The 18,857-nt window shown below is 36.1% G+C and overlaps 2 protein-coding genes across 4 annotated transcripts in view; both read right to left on the bottom strand.

Moving 5' to 3' along the window:
* Nucleotides 1-3,857: 3,857 nt before the first annotated feature.
* EPGN (epithelial mitogen) lies at nucleotides 3,858-10,713 on the bottom strand. The gene is made up of 4 exons (XM_033106425.1): nucleotides 10,632-10,713; nucleotides 7,486-7,606; nucleotides 6,620-6,772; nucleotides 3,858-5,111 (listed from the first exon to the last, which is right to left on the bottom strand). The coding sequence occupies exons 1-4, from the start codon at nucleotides 10,687-10,689 to the stop codon at nucleotides 5,057-5,059; spliced, it is 387 nt and encodes a 128-aa protein (XP_032962316.1). The 5' UTR covers nucleotides 10,690-10,713; the 3' UTR covers nucleotides 3,858-5,056.
* A 5,559-nt stretch (nucleotides 10,714-16,272) lies between these two features.
* MTHFD2L (methylenetetrahydrofolate dehydrogenase (NADP+ dependent) 2 like) overlaps nucleotides 16,273-18,857 on the bottom strand; it is a 96,547-nt gene continuing 93,962 nt past the window's right edge. For all 3 annotated transcript variants that reach the window (XM_033105290.1, XM_033105293.1, XM_033105292.1), the window contains one exon: nucleotides 16,273-17,605. In XM_033105290.1, the coding sequence (XP_032961181.1) occupies nucleotides 17,493-17,605 (113 nt within the window). In that variant the 3' untranslated portion in view covers nucleotides 16,273-17,492. The remainder of the gene's footprint in view (nucleotides 17,606-18,857) is intronic.

Genomic DNA, 18,857 nt, shown 5'->3' with positions numbered 1-18,857 from the left:
ACAGTCCAGGGCAAGCCATCCTTTCTTGGCTCCTGCAGTTTGTAGTGCAACAGGGCCCTCTACAGGCATCTTGATGACTAGACTCAGAAGAATTTGGATGAGGCAGGATCTTAAAATTAATCCAGTCAAAGAACCAAGGCTGCATGCAGACTTTTTAAAGACCCATAGGAACCCTGAACATCGTGACAGAAGCAGGCTGGGTGTCCAAGGCACACGACTTCTCACCAAAGCTCTGTAAGAAGATAGGCCCAGTGCTCTCTATATCTTCTAGTTTTCAAAAGAAGCCAGACTAGCTAGATTTTTATAGTAAAACATCTTGATTTCTAGATGTGGGCTTGATTTAAAACAAACACCTGGAAAGCCAAAGTACACATGTCTGTGGGCTGGATCTGCCTTAGGGGCTGCACATTTTCAACATACAATTTCAACAACCAGGAAGGGACTGTGGAGATCACCTTTAGAGTCTGACTTCTCCTCTTCACGGGCGAGAGAGAATATCATGTCCAAAGGGCCCCAGCAAAATTAAATAATCACACAGCTGCACAAGATCACAGGTCATTGAGGTATCCATCCATTGCACTGATTAATGTTGCTTGCAATTTTGGCTCCCAGCGGCACCACCATCATTGACTTTTCCTCTAAGGTGGATGTGGGCTGGGGATGAGACTGAGGGTGGTACAGTGAAAAGGCAGCTGATGGGAGATGCGAAAACCACTCATTCCTCATCCCACCAGCCAGCTGAGCCAGGCGTGTCACAGTGAGTGGACCATCAGCGCCAGAGACCTTGTCCACAGGCTGGGGTCAAGTATTACCAAGTAACCATCTCCTCCCTCGAGTTCTGAAGGTAAACCAGGGTTCATTTACAGTCTACATTTGCTTCCCAGACTACATTCAACAGTCAGCAGGCACTTGAGGTCTGTTCTGGCCCCACCCTACGTGTGGTATGCGTGTCTTAATAATCAGCAGACGACAGCAGGGAGTTTTTGTGGTTGATCCACAACAAAAGTGATTATATTACATATTTTAAAGAAAGGAACTTTTTCCATTTGCTTACGAATCACTTCGATATATCTCTAGATCATCAAGACATTAACCCCCAACACTAATGTTTTCCATAAAATATGTAGAGTTCACAGAGTTCAGATGAGAGATGTTGGCTCAGATCTACCTGGTGCAGGTCTAGGCTCTGCACTTAAAGGCTATGTCACCTTGAAAAAGTGAATTGCTTTCTCTAAGCCTCAATCACACACAGGCGTGGATTAATTAAAATCATGCTAATAATGCTTTTCAAACATTGTAAGTGCTCATAAATGGTAGCTATATTACACAATTACTTCATCTTGATTTGTGAAGGGACTTAATATTGTCTCAATATTTTTGTGTGATTTTAAAGATCTAGAGATGCCATTCTTTCCAGAAAGGTATGAGGCCTAATTAACACCCTCTTAACAATCAAAAAGCACGGCAAGTTTGATATTTGCTGGACTGTTGTCTTCACTTAAGTGCAATCTAAATGTTTTATGCTCTAGTAATATCCAAGACATAAAAATCACAAAGAAAGGACATAAGGTATGTAGATAAGTCCTGACTGAACAATTAAATTATCTTTGTTACTATATAATCACATTCCTAATCTTTATGAGATGTCTCTTTGCAAGCTGTGGGTATCTCTCACAATCTGGAAACTATCATGTTCAGCTTTGGTAGAAGAGTGAAATATAAGGAAGGACACATTTTTTCACATGGGTATTCTCAAGGGGCTTAGCCTTCGTATTCTTGGGAAATTAACTACTGAGCCTCTTATACTCTGAGCTGTCCATTCATTGATTGAATAATTAGCAGAAATTCGGAGCTAATTTGGAAGATATGCTTCTGAATGTGCTACTGCATTGGGCTGTGCCAAAGATTTGGACAGAAATGTGGACTCACTCAGATTAGCAGCGCCAGACGTTGACAAATTAAATTTCAACATTTCTAGTTCATTTTGGCAGATGCTAGTATCCCGATGTCGTGCAGCCATGATGTAAGCCAAAAAGAGTGGTGTTTTGCAAGAGATTTTGGTAACCCTTCCCATGAGTGTGAGTTGCAGGCTATCAATATTTACGGCACACCACAGAGAGTGTGTTGCATTTTGTAATACAGAGAAGTCAGATGGTTTCCTCATTGTCTCCTGCCGAGAGGAATTGTCCTTATGTTCCACATCAAAAGCCTAAATTGCTGGTGTTTGTCTTGTGATTTTCTTAAGATAAGACGTGTGTTTTTTTTTTCAATTACGTATAACAAATAAAAATCTTCTTGATGTCACCACAATGACATCCTAAATTTCCTAATTAAAAAATCCTAAATTTCCAAATTAAAGGATTAGATTTGTCTTATGTCCCAAAAGATGAACTATGTTATAATTTCCATTCACTTCAAATGTTATAAAAAACATAGTTACACAAAAATCTAATTTAGAGAAAGAGGATACAATAACAAGCAACCATAACTTCCTTTTTGTCAGTTTACTGACTCAAGTGTGACTGAAATTAGTGTTTGCTCCCAACCCCATCATGCTCCAAAATACTTACTAATAAAGATTCATGAATATTGATATCCTAGAATGTGTTCTTGAAGAATTGAAGGATATTGACACAGGAAGGAGACAAAATGGAAGATGAAAGACATTGATGAACCCCTTGGCCAATTTGAGTTAGTAAAAAATGCCAGAAACATGTTTCATTTCTTTTCTAAATGACCCACCCCACCTAATGACCCATAGGTTGATATCTGAAAATGTAGTTCTGCTGCAAGGGCTTCACTGGTAGGCATATTTTTCAGGGTCTGAGTGCACATAGCGAAAAAGTAAAAGGTGAAAATTTTTGCAGAACATATTGTATTTATGCATTTTTCCACTTAAGTCCTGCTTACATACATAAATACTGCCAGGTGTGGCTCTAGCTCCAAGGGAATGCTAGAGATTCCTCCCTGAAAAGTTAACTCTAGGACTTATGGGATCACGTGATCATTGTGTATGACCAGTCATACACAGATGGCTTCTCAGGAGCCATGCTCTCAATTTCTGTACCGTCTTAACTGGGTGGATTTTATACTGTGAATGCACATTGTTCCACAGGTGAAAAAATTTGAATCTCAATTTTTTGTTTTTGTTTTGCTGTGCTTTTTCTTTGGCTATCTGGGCATGTTTAATTCTCTATCTTAGTTTCAATGATAGTGTGCTTATAATTTAGAAATATTTATAAACTGCATATATTTATAACTTTTTAGGTTATTGCTGCTCCAGACTCCAGCATTAATTCCTCTTTCCTTTCATCAGGAGGCAGTCCTTAATTAAGTCTTCTTTCTTCCCGGACTCTCCCTAGCTTTTTAACACCTTTCTGGGTGTGGTTGCTGGAGTCACTGGGAGGGACCTCCAGCTCCCCACTCCTTGGTATGAGGTAACCTTTACATACTTTGTGAGGACATGCAGAAAGTGCTGATGTGCAATTCATCTGCCTTAAATTCCTTCTGTAGGCAAAACAAAGCAAGCGAAATACCTTCTACTCGAAGGAAAGCAGAACATAGTTTTGTTTTGGAGTGAATAAAAAGCTATAACTTAATATAAGCGAAAGGCTTGTTACTAAGCTACCATTGTAAGAATATTCACATTTGATTCTCTTTTAATACATCTCATGGTCAAAATTATTTTGCTTATCTGCATCACAATGGAAAAAAATGTCCAGAGTTTTAGATGGAATCTAAAAGAAAAATCATTGATATCATTTTTAAATCTTGTTTTACTTGCTTTAAAAACAAATTCTTAAATTATGATTTTATAAAACAAACACGAAAATATACACCTAAGATGATAGCCAGTGGTGTGTTATGGGTTTAGAGGTGAGGTTAAGAATAATCCCACTTGCAGCACAGATATGAAAAAATTTCTTTCTTCTCCCACTGTCAAATAGAGCTAGAAGGAAGGGCCTTGTAGAAATAGAAGCCAAAGCCCAAAGAAATTAAGGGTCCTGCCCAAGATTATTCTAATTACATAGAAGAAATATGGTTAAAGAGGAAGGAACCTAATTCCCAAATAGTTATTTCTATGATTGTTCCATTTTCTCTCTCTATGTGCAAATCTGCTATCAAGTATACAGAAATGGTAAAGAAAGTTTCCACATGCTGAAAAGTTTCCACATGCTGAAAAAATTCCTGTGTCTCATTCTTCAGTTTCTCTTTCAGGGCCAATTGTAGAATTTTATAGTAGAATTTCAGTCCAAATGGATAGTCACCAGGTAATTCCACTAACAATAGAAGGAAGTGGTGCACATATAAGCATTAGGAGACCAGTGGATCCAACACAACATTTTATAATCCATTCAGAAACAGAAATGTTTTGCCAACTCAGGGCTCCATATCCAGATAGCTTTCAGTCATCAGAAACATTTAGCTTATTCCATATTTCACAGGTAAAAGCTCCACAGTGTTGTCACAAGCTGAGTATGATGTATGTCTGCTTTGGATATCCCATTTCCTTGTCCCTGGCTTAGACTCCAGGCACATGTTTGGTTCACTGAAGGGGCCATAACACTGATATCATCCTAATCGTTGAAATCACGTGCTTATAGCCACCATGAAAGCAGCCGGTTTGAGGTTAGATCCATAGAGCAGTGGTCCAAAATACTGGTAGTGAGTACACGAAGAACCCAAGCATAACATTGCTTTGGCTTGCTGCAAGGTTGATAATTATTCCTGTGAAAACTCACGTCTGACATGGTCAGAAGTACGAAATTCAGTCTCTCTGTGGTGAGAACAATAATCACACAACAAGAGCAACAGATCCAGAGTAGTATTATGAACTTCTGTCGCTGTAAGATTGTTCCATTGGCTCCCATGGCACCCCAGTGAAGGCAAAGTTTAAAGACCAGTGTTGAAATGTGTTCTCTCATTTCATCATGATCCCAGCTTCCATTATTTAACAAGTCTAGTCAGCTTGGGAAGTTTTGTTGTTTCATTTGAAAGTTTCAATTGTGGGCCGACTGATTTTTACAAAACCTCATGAAAATTTCGTTCAAAGGCCTCACAGTGGACTTCCACCGGAACAGATGTTGTAAGGTGATTTCAGTTTTAGACACCTAAAACAGAGCATTGATTTCCATATGAATTTGCTGTATGTATAGCTTGTTGAAGATGATATAAACGCTATGCTATAGCAGTTGCCGTTGGTGCGCCACCCAGGTCCCCTTTACCCACTGGTAGATTCATCCCCAGCGTCCTTCTCCAAAATATTGCCCTTGGCCAACAGCTCATTTTGCCAGAAGATTTCAGGGAGATTCTTGGCCCCTGCCTCCTACCCCACCAGGAGCACCATCCATGCTTGATGACATAGGATATTAAAGCCAAGATCCCTCACTATCTTGGGATAGGTCTATAATGCCATCCAAGTTTGAGATCTCCCTGTGGAACCAGGCTCAGGCTAGACTTCAGCTAATGCCACATCTTTGCTTTTCTTCCTCTGCTCTAGCTTTCCTTCCTTCATTGTAGGTTTCACCTTAGGGTGTCCCTTGACCAATCACTTGCACAAGAATCCCAATTTTAGCTTCTGCTTCTAAGGAAACTGACCTCAGGCAGCTGCTGTCTTGTTAACATTAAAAGGTCTACATCTTTTTTGTTTGTTTGTTTCTGGTCTCTTAGGCAATTGATATAATAATATCAATTGATATAACAGATTTTATATTAAGTGATTTACAATTGATATAACAGATTTTATTCTAAGATGTGATTATTAAGGTTCCATAACACTGATCTCATCCTAATAGTTGATATGACATTCTTATAGACACCATGAAAGCAGCATGTTTGAGGTTAGATCGATGCAGCAGTGGTCCAACATACTGGTAGTAAGCATGTGAAAATTTGTCATATTTTGTACAGTCTTAGTCATTTTTAAAAGGACAACTTGGTTAATAGAGTACAGCAAGGGAAATGTATTTATACTTTTCTCTTTTTATGTCACATTATTATCTTGATTTTCCCTAATTACATGGACTTAAGGAAAAAAATTACCAGTGTGGATATGCCAGAAATAAGAATTAATACATAAGTAATTTATACTTAGTGGATCAAGCTTATCTTCTTAGGCTGTTAGTAGTAGATAATATCTCCTGAATATACCCTCAATTGATGTCTGGCAAGTAAATGGTCTTTGTTTGTCATACACTTTCATTCATTTAATACTAATTTCCTGATTTCTTCATTCAACAAATATTTACTGAGTGTCTATTGTGTGCCAGGCACTGAACTGTGATATCTGGCACTGAACATATACTTGTCAATAAGACACACTTAATCTCTACCTTTGTGGGGTCTACTCTGTCCCTCATTTATAACTTTGATGTAGGCACCCAGAGATGTGGATGGAGGGAACTTGTAAATTGGAACTATCCTATTACAACTGCAGGTAAATTTTTACCACTTGTCTGAGAAAAAGCATCAAAACAAATATGTAGGAAATTGCCAGATTTACAGCTGTATTTTTCCTAAAAAGTTATACATGTCAATGCCTGGTACATTGTAGGAGCTCAGTAAATATTTGTCAAGTGAATGAGTGCCCAGTGACTTCATATTTTGTTTTATTTCATACCTCTTTCTTATGTAGCAGTAAAAAATAGAAAGAAAACCACTTAATAATAATCCAACACCAATCCCAATTGCGATGTATTTTTCATGAGAATCCACAGCATATGAAGTTAAGGTCAAATGCTCACACCTTTCTCCAGTATAACCAGTAAAACACCTTCACAAAAAGAAAAGAATGCATAATTTTAAAAGTCATTATGATAGAAATACAAAGAAATGACCAATTTTAAATAATGAAAAAATTTCAATGGAAAATATGTCATTTAAATTAAAGAGGCAAATACCAAATGAAAGCCAATCTGTTACAGGTATTGAAGAAGCTATGTATTTTACAATAATAATTTCATTAAGTCCCCATATCAGTGCAAATTTCCTCACTGGTAGAAGAGAAAAGTAGTACGTACCATGCATTGATCCAGAAAATTATTAACTCAGTCTTTCATAGGAGGATACCGAGCAAATCAATGATCATAAAAATAGTATTTTAGTTGCTCTAGAACTTTATGTTCCTGTTTGTCTCAGTTCATTCTATAATCAACCCCATGAAAACTCGGAATCATCTCTGCATGTTGTTAAAATGCTGATATGAATTCAGTAGTTTTGAGGTGGAACACACGCTTCTGCATTTCTATCAAGTTCCCAGGTTACACAGATGCCGCTAACCTGGGAACCATATTGTTGAGTAATGAGGATTAGGCAGCTTAGAAAAAGACTCCACAGATATTCAAATGCAAAGAGGATTCGTGAGTCATGTTCAGGTCATGTACCCTTTTTGCTCCATAAAAGGTGTGTGGAAATACACTGTGAAACACCACAGGCATAAATTCACCTTCTCCCGTCTCTAGGACTTTGAGAGTTCTTTTCCATTACCTGCAGATGGCTTTCTTCAACTCATGGTGGAAAGCACAAACACCATTGATGCAGTAACTGTGGTGGTCTTCCACGCAAGGATGTGAGAACTTCAAGGCTATTGGTCCTTCTGTGTAGTCAGCTAGGAAAAGGAGAAACAATATAAATAGATACATTTTTATAGTAGGTTTGTAACATGTGTAAAGAGACCTTTAATTTAAGAATGTTCTTTAGGTGCTGTGTGCATTGAACTATTGATTGATTCCCTTGGCAGGTTATTCACAAGGGTTAATATATCTAGACTGCTCATTAATTAATTAAGGGGTGGAGGTAAATTGATTGATTGTTCCATTCTTTGGAAGCTACATAATAAGGTATTGATACAAGTTTGCCAAAAGGTGGCAGCATTGATTGTGGTCTTAGCATGTTATCTTGAGCAAGGCTTCCCAAATGTACGCTTCAATGCTGGTAAGTTAAAAGATCTCATGGTTTTTTCATTCTCCCCTTTATACATGCGAAGTCAGTGCTTAGGGAGTTTGGGATTTATAATTGCTAGGTAATGAACTTGATTTTTCTTTTCTTCTCCCAGAGGAGAGTGAGATGAGAATTCCTCCTTCCTTTTATATGGACACCACGAGTAGCTAATTAAAAAAGGAACATTTCCCTAACTCATTTCAAAAGAGGTATTGTTATGACCTATACGAGAAGCCAGAAACAACATATGGCTCAGGCTTAACATAGTTAAGACAATACCTTCAAATATTAATTAGGAATTTTACTCAGTTAAGAGACTTTATGAAATAAAGGGAAAAGTCTTGGAGTTGGAATTTAAAAACCTGAGTTTTGATATCTAGCTCTGATACTACGTAAGTGACCATACTTGGCAGAACTTTAATGGTCAAGTGTCCAGAAGCCTCTTTATGGGAAGCTTCCCTTTGGGAAGCTGTGTTGTGGCAAAATGTATATATTTCAGGATGCTTACTCTTCATTCCCTAATGTATGAAAGACATATATTTATATCATCCTTGGGGTTTATGTACCGTGTTTCCCTTAAAATAAGACTTAGCCAGACCATCAGCTGTAATGTATCTTTTGGAGCAAAAATTAATATAAGACTCGGTCTTATTTTAATATAAGACCGGGTCTTATATAATAACATATAATATAATATAACATAACATAATATAATACCAGGTCTTATATTAAATTTTGCTCCAAAAGACACATTTGAGCTGGTGGTCCAGCTAAGTCTTATTTTGGGGGAAACATGGTAGTGGGAATGACACAGGTAGGACTGTAACTGGGTCCTTTTTGGTATACTTTAATTGCTGATTCTTAAATTTTTCTCAAGCAGAATTAGTGGGAGTTTATTTTGTCATTGTTATGAGTAAACATGTTATGAATATCTCCTCATCCTTAGTTATGTTACACCATATTTGCCCTACTAAGTAGATGAAGAGACTCCTACTTATTTGTTCAGATCTAAAAAGCCATGTGTTTTTATGTTGAAAATACTAACTTTTTAGGTACTAAGACACCAACAAGATCCTCTGTTATATAACTTCCTTTTGGTTGAGAATACACAATATTACATTAAAATTCACATTCATTTTGTTGAATGGGGTATAGTAGTGAATCTAATTTCTCATTCTAATAATTAATTGTAAAGTAGTGAGAATTTGGTTGTTGAAGTAGGTTCTTCCTACTTCAAAACTAAAATTCAATTAATCAAGCCTGAACCAAGATTTGCTAGAAAACGTGAGAACCAAAAGAAGACATTTCCAAAGAAAGCGTATACTAGAGAGATTCATCTTTCCTCTGAAAAGAAGAATAGAGAGATTCTTCTTTCCTCTAAGAAGAAGCATATAGTAGAGAGATTCATCTTTCCTCTAAGAAGAAGGACATTTATAAAAAGAATGTCCTGAGATACTGAATTCAGATTTTTAAGTAAATAAATAGCAATAAATAAAAAGCAAGGAAAAACCCTTGAAAGTTCCTCATCAAGAAAGCAAAGGAAAACTATAGAGACCATACATTCAATTGCTTTTTTACATCATTGTTACCTGTAACTTGGAGAATTTTACTTGCAGTTCCCTATTAAGGAAGAAAAAAAGTGGTTCTGGGCATAGTGTTATGAACTCAGTCACTGAGAGAAACCAGAGTTTAATTTTCTGCAGTATGATCTTCTAACGAAAGTATTTCTCTTTGCTCAAAGTCTCAGAAGACAAAGTTGTAAAAATTATTCTAAAACCCACACTGATTTTGTTTTGCAAATTGGTAGATATTCAAAAACTCAAATGGGCAAAAATATTTTAAGTAATTTTTTTAAATTTAAAATTATTGGTAAAATGAAGAATACTTAAATATTACTATCTTTCATATTCAGAAGCAAAATATTTGACTCGATCTTTTATTTGCCTGGCTCTGAGAGCAACATATGGTTTCCTCTGTCCTATGTCACATCACTGATCTCCACAGTAGAGGGCAGTATGTGATTTGTGTCAGAATCATAACCACCCAGTACCCAGATCTTGGCAAGGAACAAGCTTTCCAAGTTCACCTCTAAGAGTTCAAACAGGTTTGAAAAAATGCTGATGCTCGACCGCAGCCAGACGCTATTCTAATAGTAATAATAAAATAAGAAAGAAAACCTATCATCATCATCAACAACAAAATTAGGTAGAAGTGCTGAGGAAATATAGCCTATGTTACCACCACAACAAAAGCCTCCCTAAAACAAACAAGAAAAAAGATGTTTCCAAAGACGAGGGGACGTGAATTACGGTTTCATCTTGTAGCCATAATTTCTTTGGTTGCAAAGCTCATAGTCACAGATCAAAATAGAATGCCAAATGGTGACAAACTGTCTCTGGACACACATGGGTTATTGGGAATCACACAGGAATCGAGCAGAAATTGTGTCATGTTTCACATTCAGGACAGTAACTGAAGACAACTTTTCTTTCTCTCATTTGCTTCACTTCCTCTTTTTTAAAAGGCAATTATTTGCTGACATCTACCTGTCACTTCCATTTAACAGCATCATGCTAAGAGTTGGTTATCTAATAATAAAATACATATTTACAATTTTCCAGTGTTATTTTTATCACAATCCAAATTTCTCTCAAAAAGAAGTCACTTGAAACACAAAAGTGCCAAGAAAATACCTTCTATTTTGTTATCTGTCCAGTTACTTTGCTGAGTTATTGTGGGTGTTACATTCATGGCCACCTCTTCAGTCAGTGCTGCCATTGCTGTATGAATGGGGGGAAAAAGCATCTTTAGCAGGTGAGCCTCCTTCTATGTACAAGCAACAGATTGAACGTTATTCTATTTGTTCCCACTTATGTTCTAGTTTTAATTCATCTATGTTTGAGATCCATAATCTGACTGGGGCAATTTCCTGACAGTTTTCCATCCATACTAAGTCCACTGACTATATTATAATTATAGAAAATAGAAACACATTAATATTTAAGAGAAAGTAAATACACTTATATACTGATTCAATCACAGGGATGCTATTGAATAGTAGTTAAAATGTAATTAACCCTTCTTTGGTTTTATGAAGCAAACATTTAAAGGTCTCAAAAAAAGAGGTGTCAAAATATATTAGGAGAAGAACATACATTACATAAGAAACTAAATTAATTAAGATTCCTTGCTCTAATCTTTGTCATGAAGAACAGCTGTTAAAAGCCAACTTCTCACTAATTCAGAGAAAACAAATCCTATTCACATTTTACACTGATACAGAATTAACAAAACAAAAAGAAATTACCTACCATTGAATAAGATATAGACAGATATTGAAACGCCACCAAAAGCCATCTCCTGCACTTGTTAACAGTATCTTGCTCTTATCCTCCTAGACTGACGGGTGGAAGGTTTTATGGAGCCCTCTGAGCCTTTCTTGCATTTATATTTCATGAAGCGTCATCTGGCAGTTCTTACCAATCAAAAAAATATGTACTTCTGGCAGCAGCCTAAGCCCCGAGGCGCTCACACTCTCGGTTAGGATACCTGCATTATCTCACAATGTGATCAGGTTTCTTTTGAAACACCGATTTCCTGTAACCTGTGGGCATAACCTGGGAAGTCAAAGTATTTAAAACCACAAAAAACAATCTGAATTCAGCAAAGTTCCCATTGGTCTAAACAGAATTGTACTAGCTCCAAAGTGGCTAACAACCTGATTGGATTCCAACAAAGGGATTTTTTATATTTGCAAACTAGGAAACAGATAAAATAATAATAAAAATAATAGAAGAATAATAAAGAATAGAATAAATAATAAAGAAAAGAATGATAAGAATAATAAAAATAATAAAAGAATATCTCTGAATCTGCCATCAGGTAGTTACACTGCTTTCAGTGCAGCCTGGGTTTCACTGAAAATGAAGATATTTTGTAATTTAGTGACAGGGGAGAACAATTACATTTGTGTAAAAACAGGTTTAATATTTCATTTTAGTTTTTGCTATCTAGTTTTATTATTACAAGTTCTATAAAAATAATTATTTTAATAGTATAACATTTACCATCATGTCATTCTGCCGCTTAATATTTCTCTGAGTAAATGGAATGGGCTACCAAGTTCTGGGAACGACAATGCTTAAATTTGTGCCCCAATGAGTAGGTTAGAGAGGACAAGCAAAGAAGCAAAATGATGATGATGATGATAATAAAAGTTTTCATTAAGATATAATTAAAATATTTAGTTTTGCTATATCTAATGAATAGAAAGTTTTAAATTTAACACAACATTCAAATTTTTCTGACTGTTAATCTAGTTATGATTATCAAAGTATCATTTTAAAGGCCAAAACATGTAATTATTGCTATTACATACTGTGACTATAAGGAACTTCCCATAAATTTTCACTTGCCCCAAATTATGATGAACACTTTATAAATAAATATGTTTTGTGGAGGTGTTGTGCCTTATTCTCAGGAATTTCAATTGTTCACATTTTCCGTACCTTGAAAAGCTATTTAAGTCAAGATAGGTTATCATTTGCATCATGTCCATCCAGCAAATTCAATTTCCCAGGATTCCTATTACTATTCAAATATGAATTTGGCTTAGAAATCACTCAAGAGTGAGCTTGTTGAACTCATTATAACTTAGGCAATCATCACAGACGTAATCATTTTAAAGTTAAAAGAATATATAGTGCTTAGCTCACTTTAAATGTGCCTACATTTTGTATTTCTACTTCTGTGGGGATTTTTAAACTATTATTAAAATAATTTCTGGATTTTTTTTTCCCCAGGCAAGTCATATTTGAATTATAAGTCAAATAATCTTCTGTACCATTGGTGAGAATGTAACAAGGAATTATTTACAAAGGATTACCTAAACCATCACAAGCAATTGCAGTTTCTCGACGAAGAAGCTAGGACTAATGTCCACTATCTTTATCTCTAAGACTGAGGCACAGAAGTACTATAACCATCTTTGTCATAACTATTAACTGGTGCTTCCATAGTGCTTTACATTTTACAAAAGGTGTTCACGCACATCTTCCCTCTGTCTTCAGTAATCCTGGCCCCGACAAATGCTGCGCCTGTCATACCGTCTGACAGTGAATCTGTCTTGAGTGAGTAAAGAAATAAACAACAGGTTTTCCTTTTCCTCCCATATGACAAATGAGGAATAGAGGCTCAAAAGAATTAAGTGCTTTGACAAAGGCCCCGCCCAGATCAGGACTTGAATCTATGTTTGAATTCCAGGTCATATGCCCTTTCCATTTCCCCAGCTGTGTCCTCTAGTAGAAATTGGAACACTGCTCTTCGAGGAGCTTTCTTAATTATCTCCTAAAATCAAATTTTAAGTAAATTATCATAAAAATCTAAATATTAAATGAACTGTGGCTTTCACACACATGTGGTTGGGCTGAGAGGAATGGACTGCTGTCTCTCTAGATGTTTTCCTACTCTCGTGAGTTGGGCCACATAATACAGAAAGTCATCCACCACTTCAGTTTAAGGTTTATACCAGAACATAGCTCTAAGTCGTCCCACGTGCCTCTTTTCCTCTGGAACTCATACTGATGGATCCCACTTACACTCTCTATAGGCGCGTCTCCTACCTTTGCTTCTTCAGTCCTCGCATCAGAAAGTCTTTTCCCCAATCCTGAAGAATGGGGGAGATGGGTGCTGTAAAGTTGGCCTCATTGATCTCTTTGTTCATTCTTGATACACGTTAGAGCAGGTTGGACGAGAAAGGAGAAAAGAGAACGCTGAGAGCTGTGGCACTCCACTTTCATTTTTTCCTCCTACCACTTTATGTCTTTTTTAATTTATTCATCTTGTTCCTGTAGTTATGTCTCTGCAAATGTCTTCACTCCTGTTCCCTTTCCTTCTCCTTCCTTTTCTTTCCCCTTTCATTCCATTCTTTTCCTCTCCTCTCCTTTCTTTTTCTTGTTCTTTCACTAAGTCAACCAAAATTTGTTGCTGGACATTGGCTGAAAATAATTATTAGTCATTGCTGCTCTCTCTCTAATCTTATACTGTTAATTCTCACAGATTCAGTTGTCATTCATTCATTTATGCATTAATAAAATATTGAATGCCTACAACATCCATGGCACTGGGCTGGGTGTTATACGATGTTTGCAAGACAAATAGACAAATCACACGTGGACAGTTGTTGCCTCAAGGAACTAAAGGGAGCTAAGGAAAATACATAACTACACTACAGGGTAAGGCTGATAATTATCATGAATGTGTAGATAAATGACTAGGAGAGTTCAGGGGTGGGACTTAAACTCCCACAGCAGTTTTCATGGACAAGTTTCATTAGACGTGAATCTTAAATAACACGTAGAATTCAGACATACAGTGAGTCATCAGATAAAAGAGTCTTGGTGGGGAAGAGAAGGGCACTTAAGAGCAGGCAAAATGGTGCAGTAAAGAGAGTGGGTTCTGGCTGACATCATCCCAACAGACTTGTTTTGAAATCTAATTCCACAGTTACTATCCATTTGGCCTTGGCTCAGGCTTTTTAATAACCCTAACAGTAAATTTTCTCATGTATCAAAGGGGGATTGTCAGTAACATAAAGAAAGGAAAGCATTTAGCATGTGATGAGCTCTCAATTAAGGATAACCGTTACCATTGAACAAGCGTAGAAAGACACCGGGTATATATAATAGTCAGTAAGGTCAGGAATTCAGTGGTTAGTACATGCTGATGAGCCGTAAATTTTCATCACTAGCCATGAATTCTCATTCTCTCCCTCGACTGATATGACACCAGGGCTTTTATTTATATATTATCATCACCTCAAACTCAATATGTCTTAAACTGAATATGTTATCTCTTCTCCAAAATCATTTCCCCTTTACAACTTCATGTTAATCAATGATAACATCTTCCAAGCTGTAATTACAATTCTCGTAAGTTACTCAACATGGTCTAAATTTTTAATTTATTCAGCTTTCTCTAATCTATTTCTGCATACTTATCCAGCTGCATTTCCACTACTCTCTAACACACACTTTTCATTGTAGTATTGCCTTGCTTTGCGATATACAGGGGGTGCCAAAAATATGTATACATATTTTAAGATAGGAAAAAAAACTATTAAAATCGTAATACTGAATATATACCGATAACAAAAGATGAATACAAGACACGTTTGACTTAAGCAATTACAAGAGGTGCTCAAAGTGGTTACCATCAGCGTAATTTTAATAGTTTTTTCCTTTCTTAAAATGTGTATGCATTTTTTTTTTTTGGCACCCTTCATATATGCTAAGCTCATTCTCCCCTCCATCTTTGTATTATTGTTCAATCCCCATTAATTCTGTAGAGTCCTTTTGGCAGATACTTGTAGGAGAAGGAAATTTACTTCTCCAAAGCTCCTGCACACGGTCATCATGTGTCTATCTTTTATGGACCCCAAATATCCATACAGTCATGGTAGCAACAAACCGACTTTATCTTTATGTGTTGACAAAGGCTTACTTCTTGACCAAACTTTAGTCATGCTCTGAGTCTCTTCTCCACTAGGCCTCTACTTGGCCTGCTCAGCAGTTTTAAAAAAGAATCCTGATGACAATTTGTGGCCCCCCCGTCCCAATATCTGATCAAGCCCATCCTTGATATCTAAGTCAGTGGCCTGTCTTTAGCAAGAATCATGGTAAGATAGTTTAGCAAGAATCCCCCTACCCTTGATATCTAATCAAGTTCCTATAGGTAATTTTTCACCCACTGATCCCCTCATTCTGCTTGTTGGCCTACAAATCCACAGCTGTCTCTGCTGTATTCAGAGTTGAGTATAATACGCTCTATTGCTTGAATAGTCTTGAATGCTGTATTCCGTACCGTTTTTAACAAATGTCAGGATAATTTTTTCTTTTACAGTGCTTTAATGTTTCTGGAAAGGCTCACTCTTGAATGTTAGCTTCGCAAAGGGACATGAACCTTTCAAATATAACTCCTCCTACACTTTGAGGGGGATGGAAGGTGAGCTCAAAATCATAGACTTCACCTTTTCCATGTACATGTATTTTGGGCCTTGTTTTGTTTTGTGAATTTGCAGCTCTTAAAAATTAAAGAGGCTCTTTTCTGAAATGTTTGCTTGGGAGCTTTAAATTTCAACTTCTGTCAGGGTTCTCAGACAAAGATTGATCTGGACTGATTGTAAAATGGGCTATAGAACATTTTTTTTTCCATGTTTGAAAAACTTGTACATTTCCCAGGATGCTGTAAAGAAATAGACCATATATATATATGAACAAAGAAATTTATAGATATCTTAAGGAAGAAGAAGACAGGTATTCTTATTCAAATTGCTTTTATTAGACAGTTGAAATACTATTATAAACATCTAGTCTATTTTCATATAAATGATCAAGTGTACACAGTAAGACATGCATTAGGTAAGAATCATTATTGGGACATAAATATATTGGGATTTGGGTATGAAAACAATACAGTTATGTGGCTACAGCAGTCTCAAAATGGCCTTGAACTGAAAGACACATGTTTTTCCTAATTTAGATTGTATTAGAAATATGGCATCTACTGTGAGAACCAAAAGCTATAAAAGAAGAGGAAAGAGCTGTGGGCAAGAAAACAATAGATCTTTAGTTATATCCTAAGGCTTAGCATTGGCGCACTGTAGGTGTGTTTTCCCATTAGATTTCTAAATTTGTGAAAAAAACGTAACAGCTGTTCTTTAATGAAGGCCTCACTCATACTAGGCCTTTTTTTCTGATATTTGTGAGAAAAGACCACCTTAGTTTTGTTTTTTGTATTTGTTTGCTTTTGGAATTTCCATTATTTCTCAAAGAAGGCATTTTCCACATATTTTTCTAGAAGAACAAATCAATTACATGTAAACCAAATACATTATTACATTTTTACTATGAAAAGTAGTCATTCACAATTTGAAATAATCATTACCTTTTCAAGTAGCACTATATTTTTTTTTGTCTTCCTTGTATACTTTTCTTTCCTTGAATAGAACATCATTTCTTATTATAATGGCTCCTAGATGGATTTGAGAGATATATGAGATCAAATTTTATTTTTTATATTTTATCTTTCTTTTAGCAAGTTAGCTTCTTTTCGGCATACCATATAGAACATAAAACATATAAAAATTGATCATGCTTATGGCAAAACCTAAATTACAGTTTACATGGGTGCCATGTGGCTGAAAAAACATTTGTTGAAAAGATATGGCATGTGGCATTTCATTGTGTCAAAAATATATTATTTATTATGAGCCCTTTATTGTTTTAAGCTTATAAACAAATACCATTCACAAAATAAACAAGTGTTACCAAAGTTGTCATTGGAATTGGTTTTTTTTTCTGCCTAAAACTCAAAATGTGTCAGCAGGAAATGCATACAGTTGTGTGAATCATCTCATCCACAATGATTCCATCCATGAAAAAATAAATACAATGTAGAAACAAATAGCTTTGTAGTAAAATATAAAGGTATTTTTCCTTTTGTTAAATAAATAGCATGACTTCCGGACTTCCGTTTGCTGTAGCCTTTCATGTGATCTAGTAAATGATTTTTTTAGCCGCCAAAAGGGTGTTCTTCAGAAGCATTGCCACTGTCATGGGTCCCACACCTCCGGGAACTGGAGTGATAAAGCCAGCCTTCTTCTTAACAGCTGATGGAGGAAACAGAAAGTTTGTTTTTCATTTTTAAATTTTTCTGAGAATTTCGTATTTTTAAATATGCTGAACTGTTAAAAGATAAACTGAGGCGTAACAAATTTTAGGAGTTTGGGCATTTAGCTATTGCAATTGGGCGGCACCAAACCAGACGTGGTTAGGAGACCTCCACTGACAGGAACTTGGGGAGAGGCTTTTACAGAGAAAAGTGGGAGGCAAAATCAGGAAATTACTGATTGGGTATAGCTTAAAGCCTACATGGCTGTTTGACTGGTTGTCTTGAGGTTTTGACTTCATAACTTTGAGACATTTACAGGCTTAGATTTTGAGCTGCTTCATAGGCTGCCAAGGCGTTAGAACCACCGCAGTCTAATGACCTCCTTAATTAAGTAACAGAATATAGTGAATTTTCCTGCATTATACATAGAACTCAGACAACCTCAAATCATTTTTAGACTGAAGTAAGATGTCTCTCTCTCTCTCACACACACACACACACACAACTTAGACGAACACTTCTTTGTGTGATATCTAATGTGGGTAGAAAGAATAGAGACTAAAACTGTAGGTTGACTCTCCATGCAGGTCAGTTTTATATGATGAAAATCTATAATTCGTGATTGACTCAATTACCTGTAATTCCAGTTAAGTACCTCTAAACTACTTGACACTGGTCACAAAGGACAGACCACTCATTACATTGGAATATTCCTGTTGTAACAATAGCATCATGTATATATGGATCATACACTCCAGTGCAAGTCTAATAAAAATGATTAAACATATTTGAATTACTGAGCATATATACATAGGCCTGTTCTAACGTATGAAGATAACTTATTCAGTGAACAGACTAAAAAAAAAATGGCAGAGAACTTTCAGTCAGTTTTATTTAAGAATGTTTTCCCACCCAAAATATTACAGGTGAATGGCTCCATTGATCTGCGGATTTAGTTCTTGACCATATGAGTAAGAACAACCAAGCTTTCCCAAATAACTCTTTTACAAAATTATCATAGACAATACTTCTTTAACGCATAATCTGATATTATTAATCACGTTATTTAGATGTATTGCCTTCTGCAAGTTTGCTCGTATGTACTTCCACATGACTCAAAACCAACACGTTTTCTAGATCTTAAATATTATTTTTGTACAACTTATATTGCTTTCTTGAAATACGGTTTATAAAATTTACACTTATCTTGTTTGAAGTATAGTAGCACATTGTAATAATTTTTTTTAAAT

Source organism: Rhinolophus ferrumequinum, chromosome 5 (genome assembly GCF_004115265.2).
Source record: "Rhinolophus ferrumequinum isolate MPI-CBG mRhiFer1 chromosome 5, mRhiFer1_v1.p, whole genome shotgun sequence".
NCBI lineage: Eukaryota > Metazoa > Chordata > Mammalia > Chiroptera > Rhinolophidae > Rhinolophus > Rhinolophus ferrumequinum.
The sequence above is the reverse complement of the archived record's forward strand: the minus strand, read 5'-3'. Positions and strand labels throughout refer to the sequence as shown.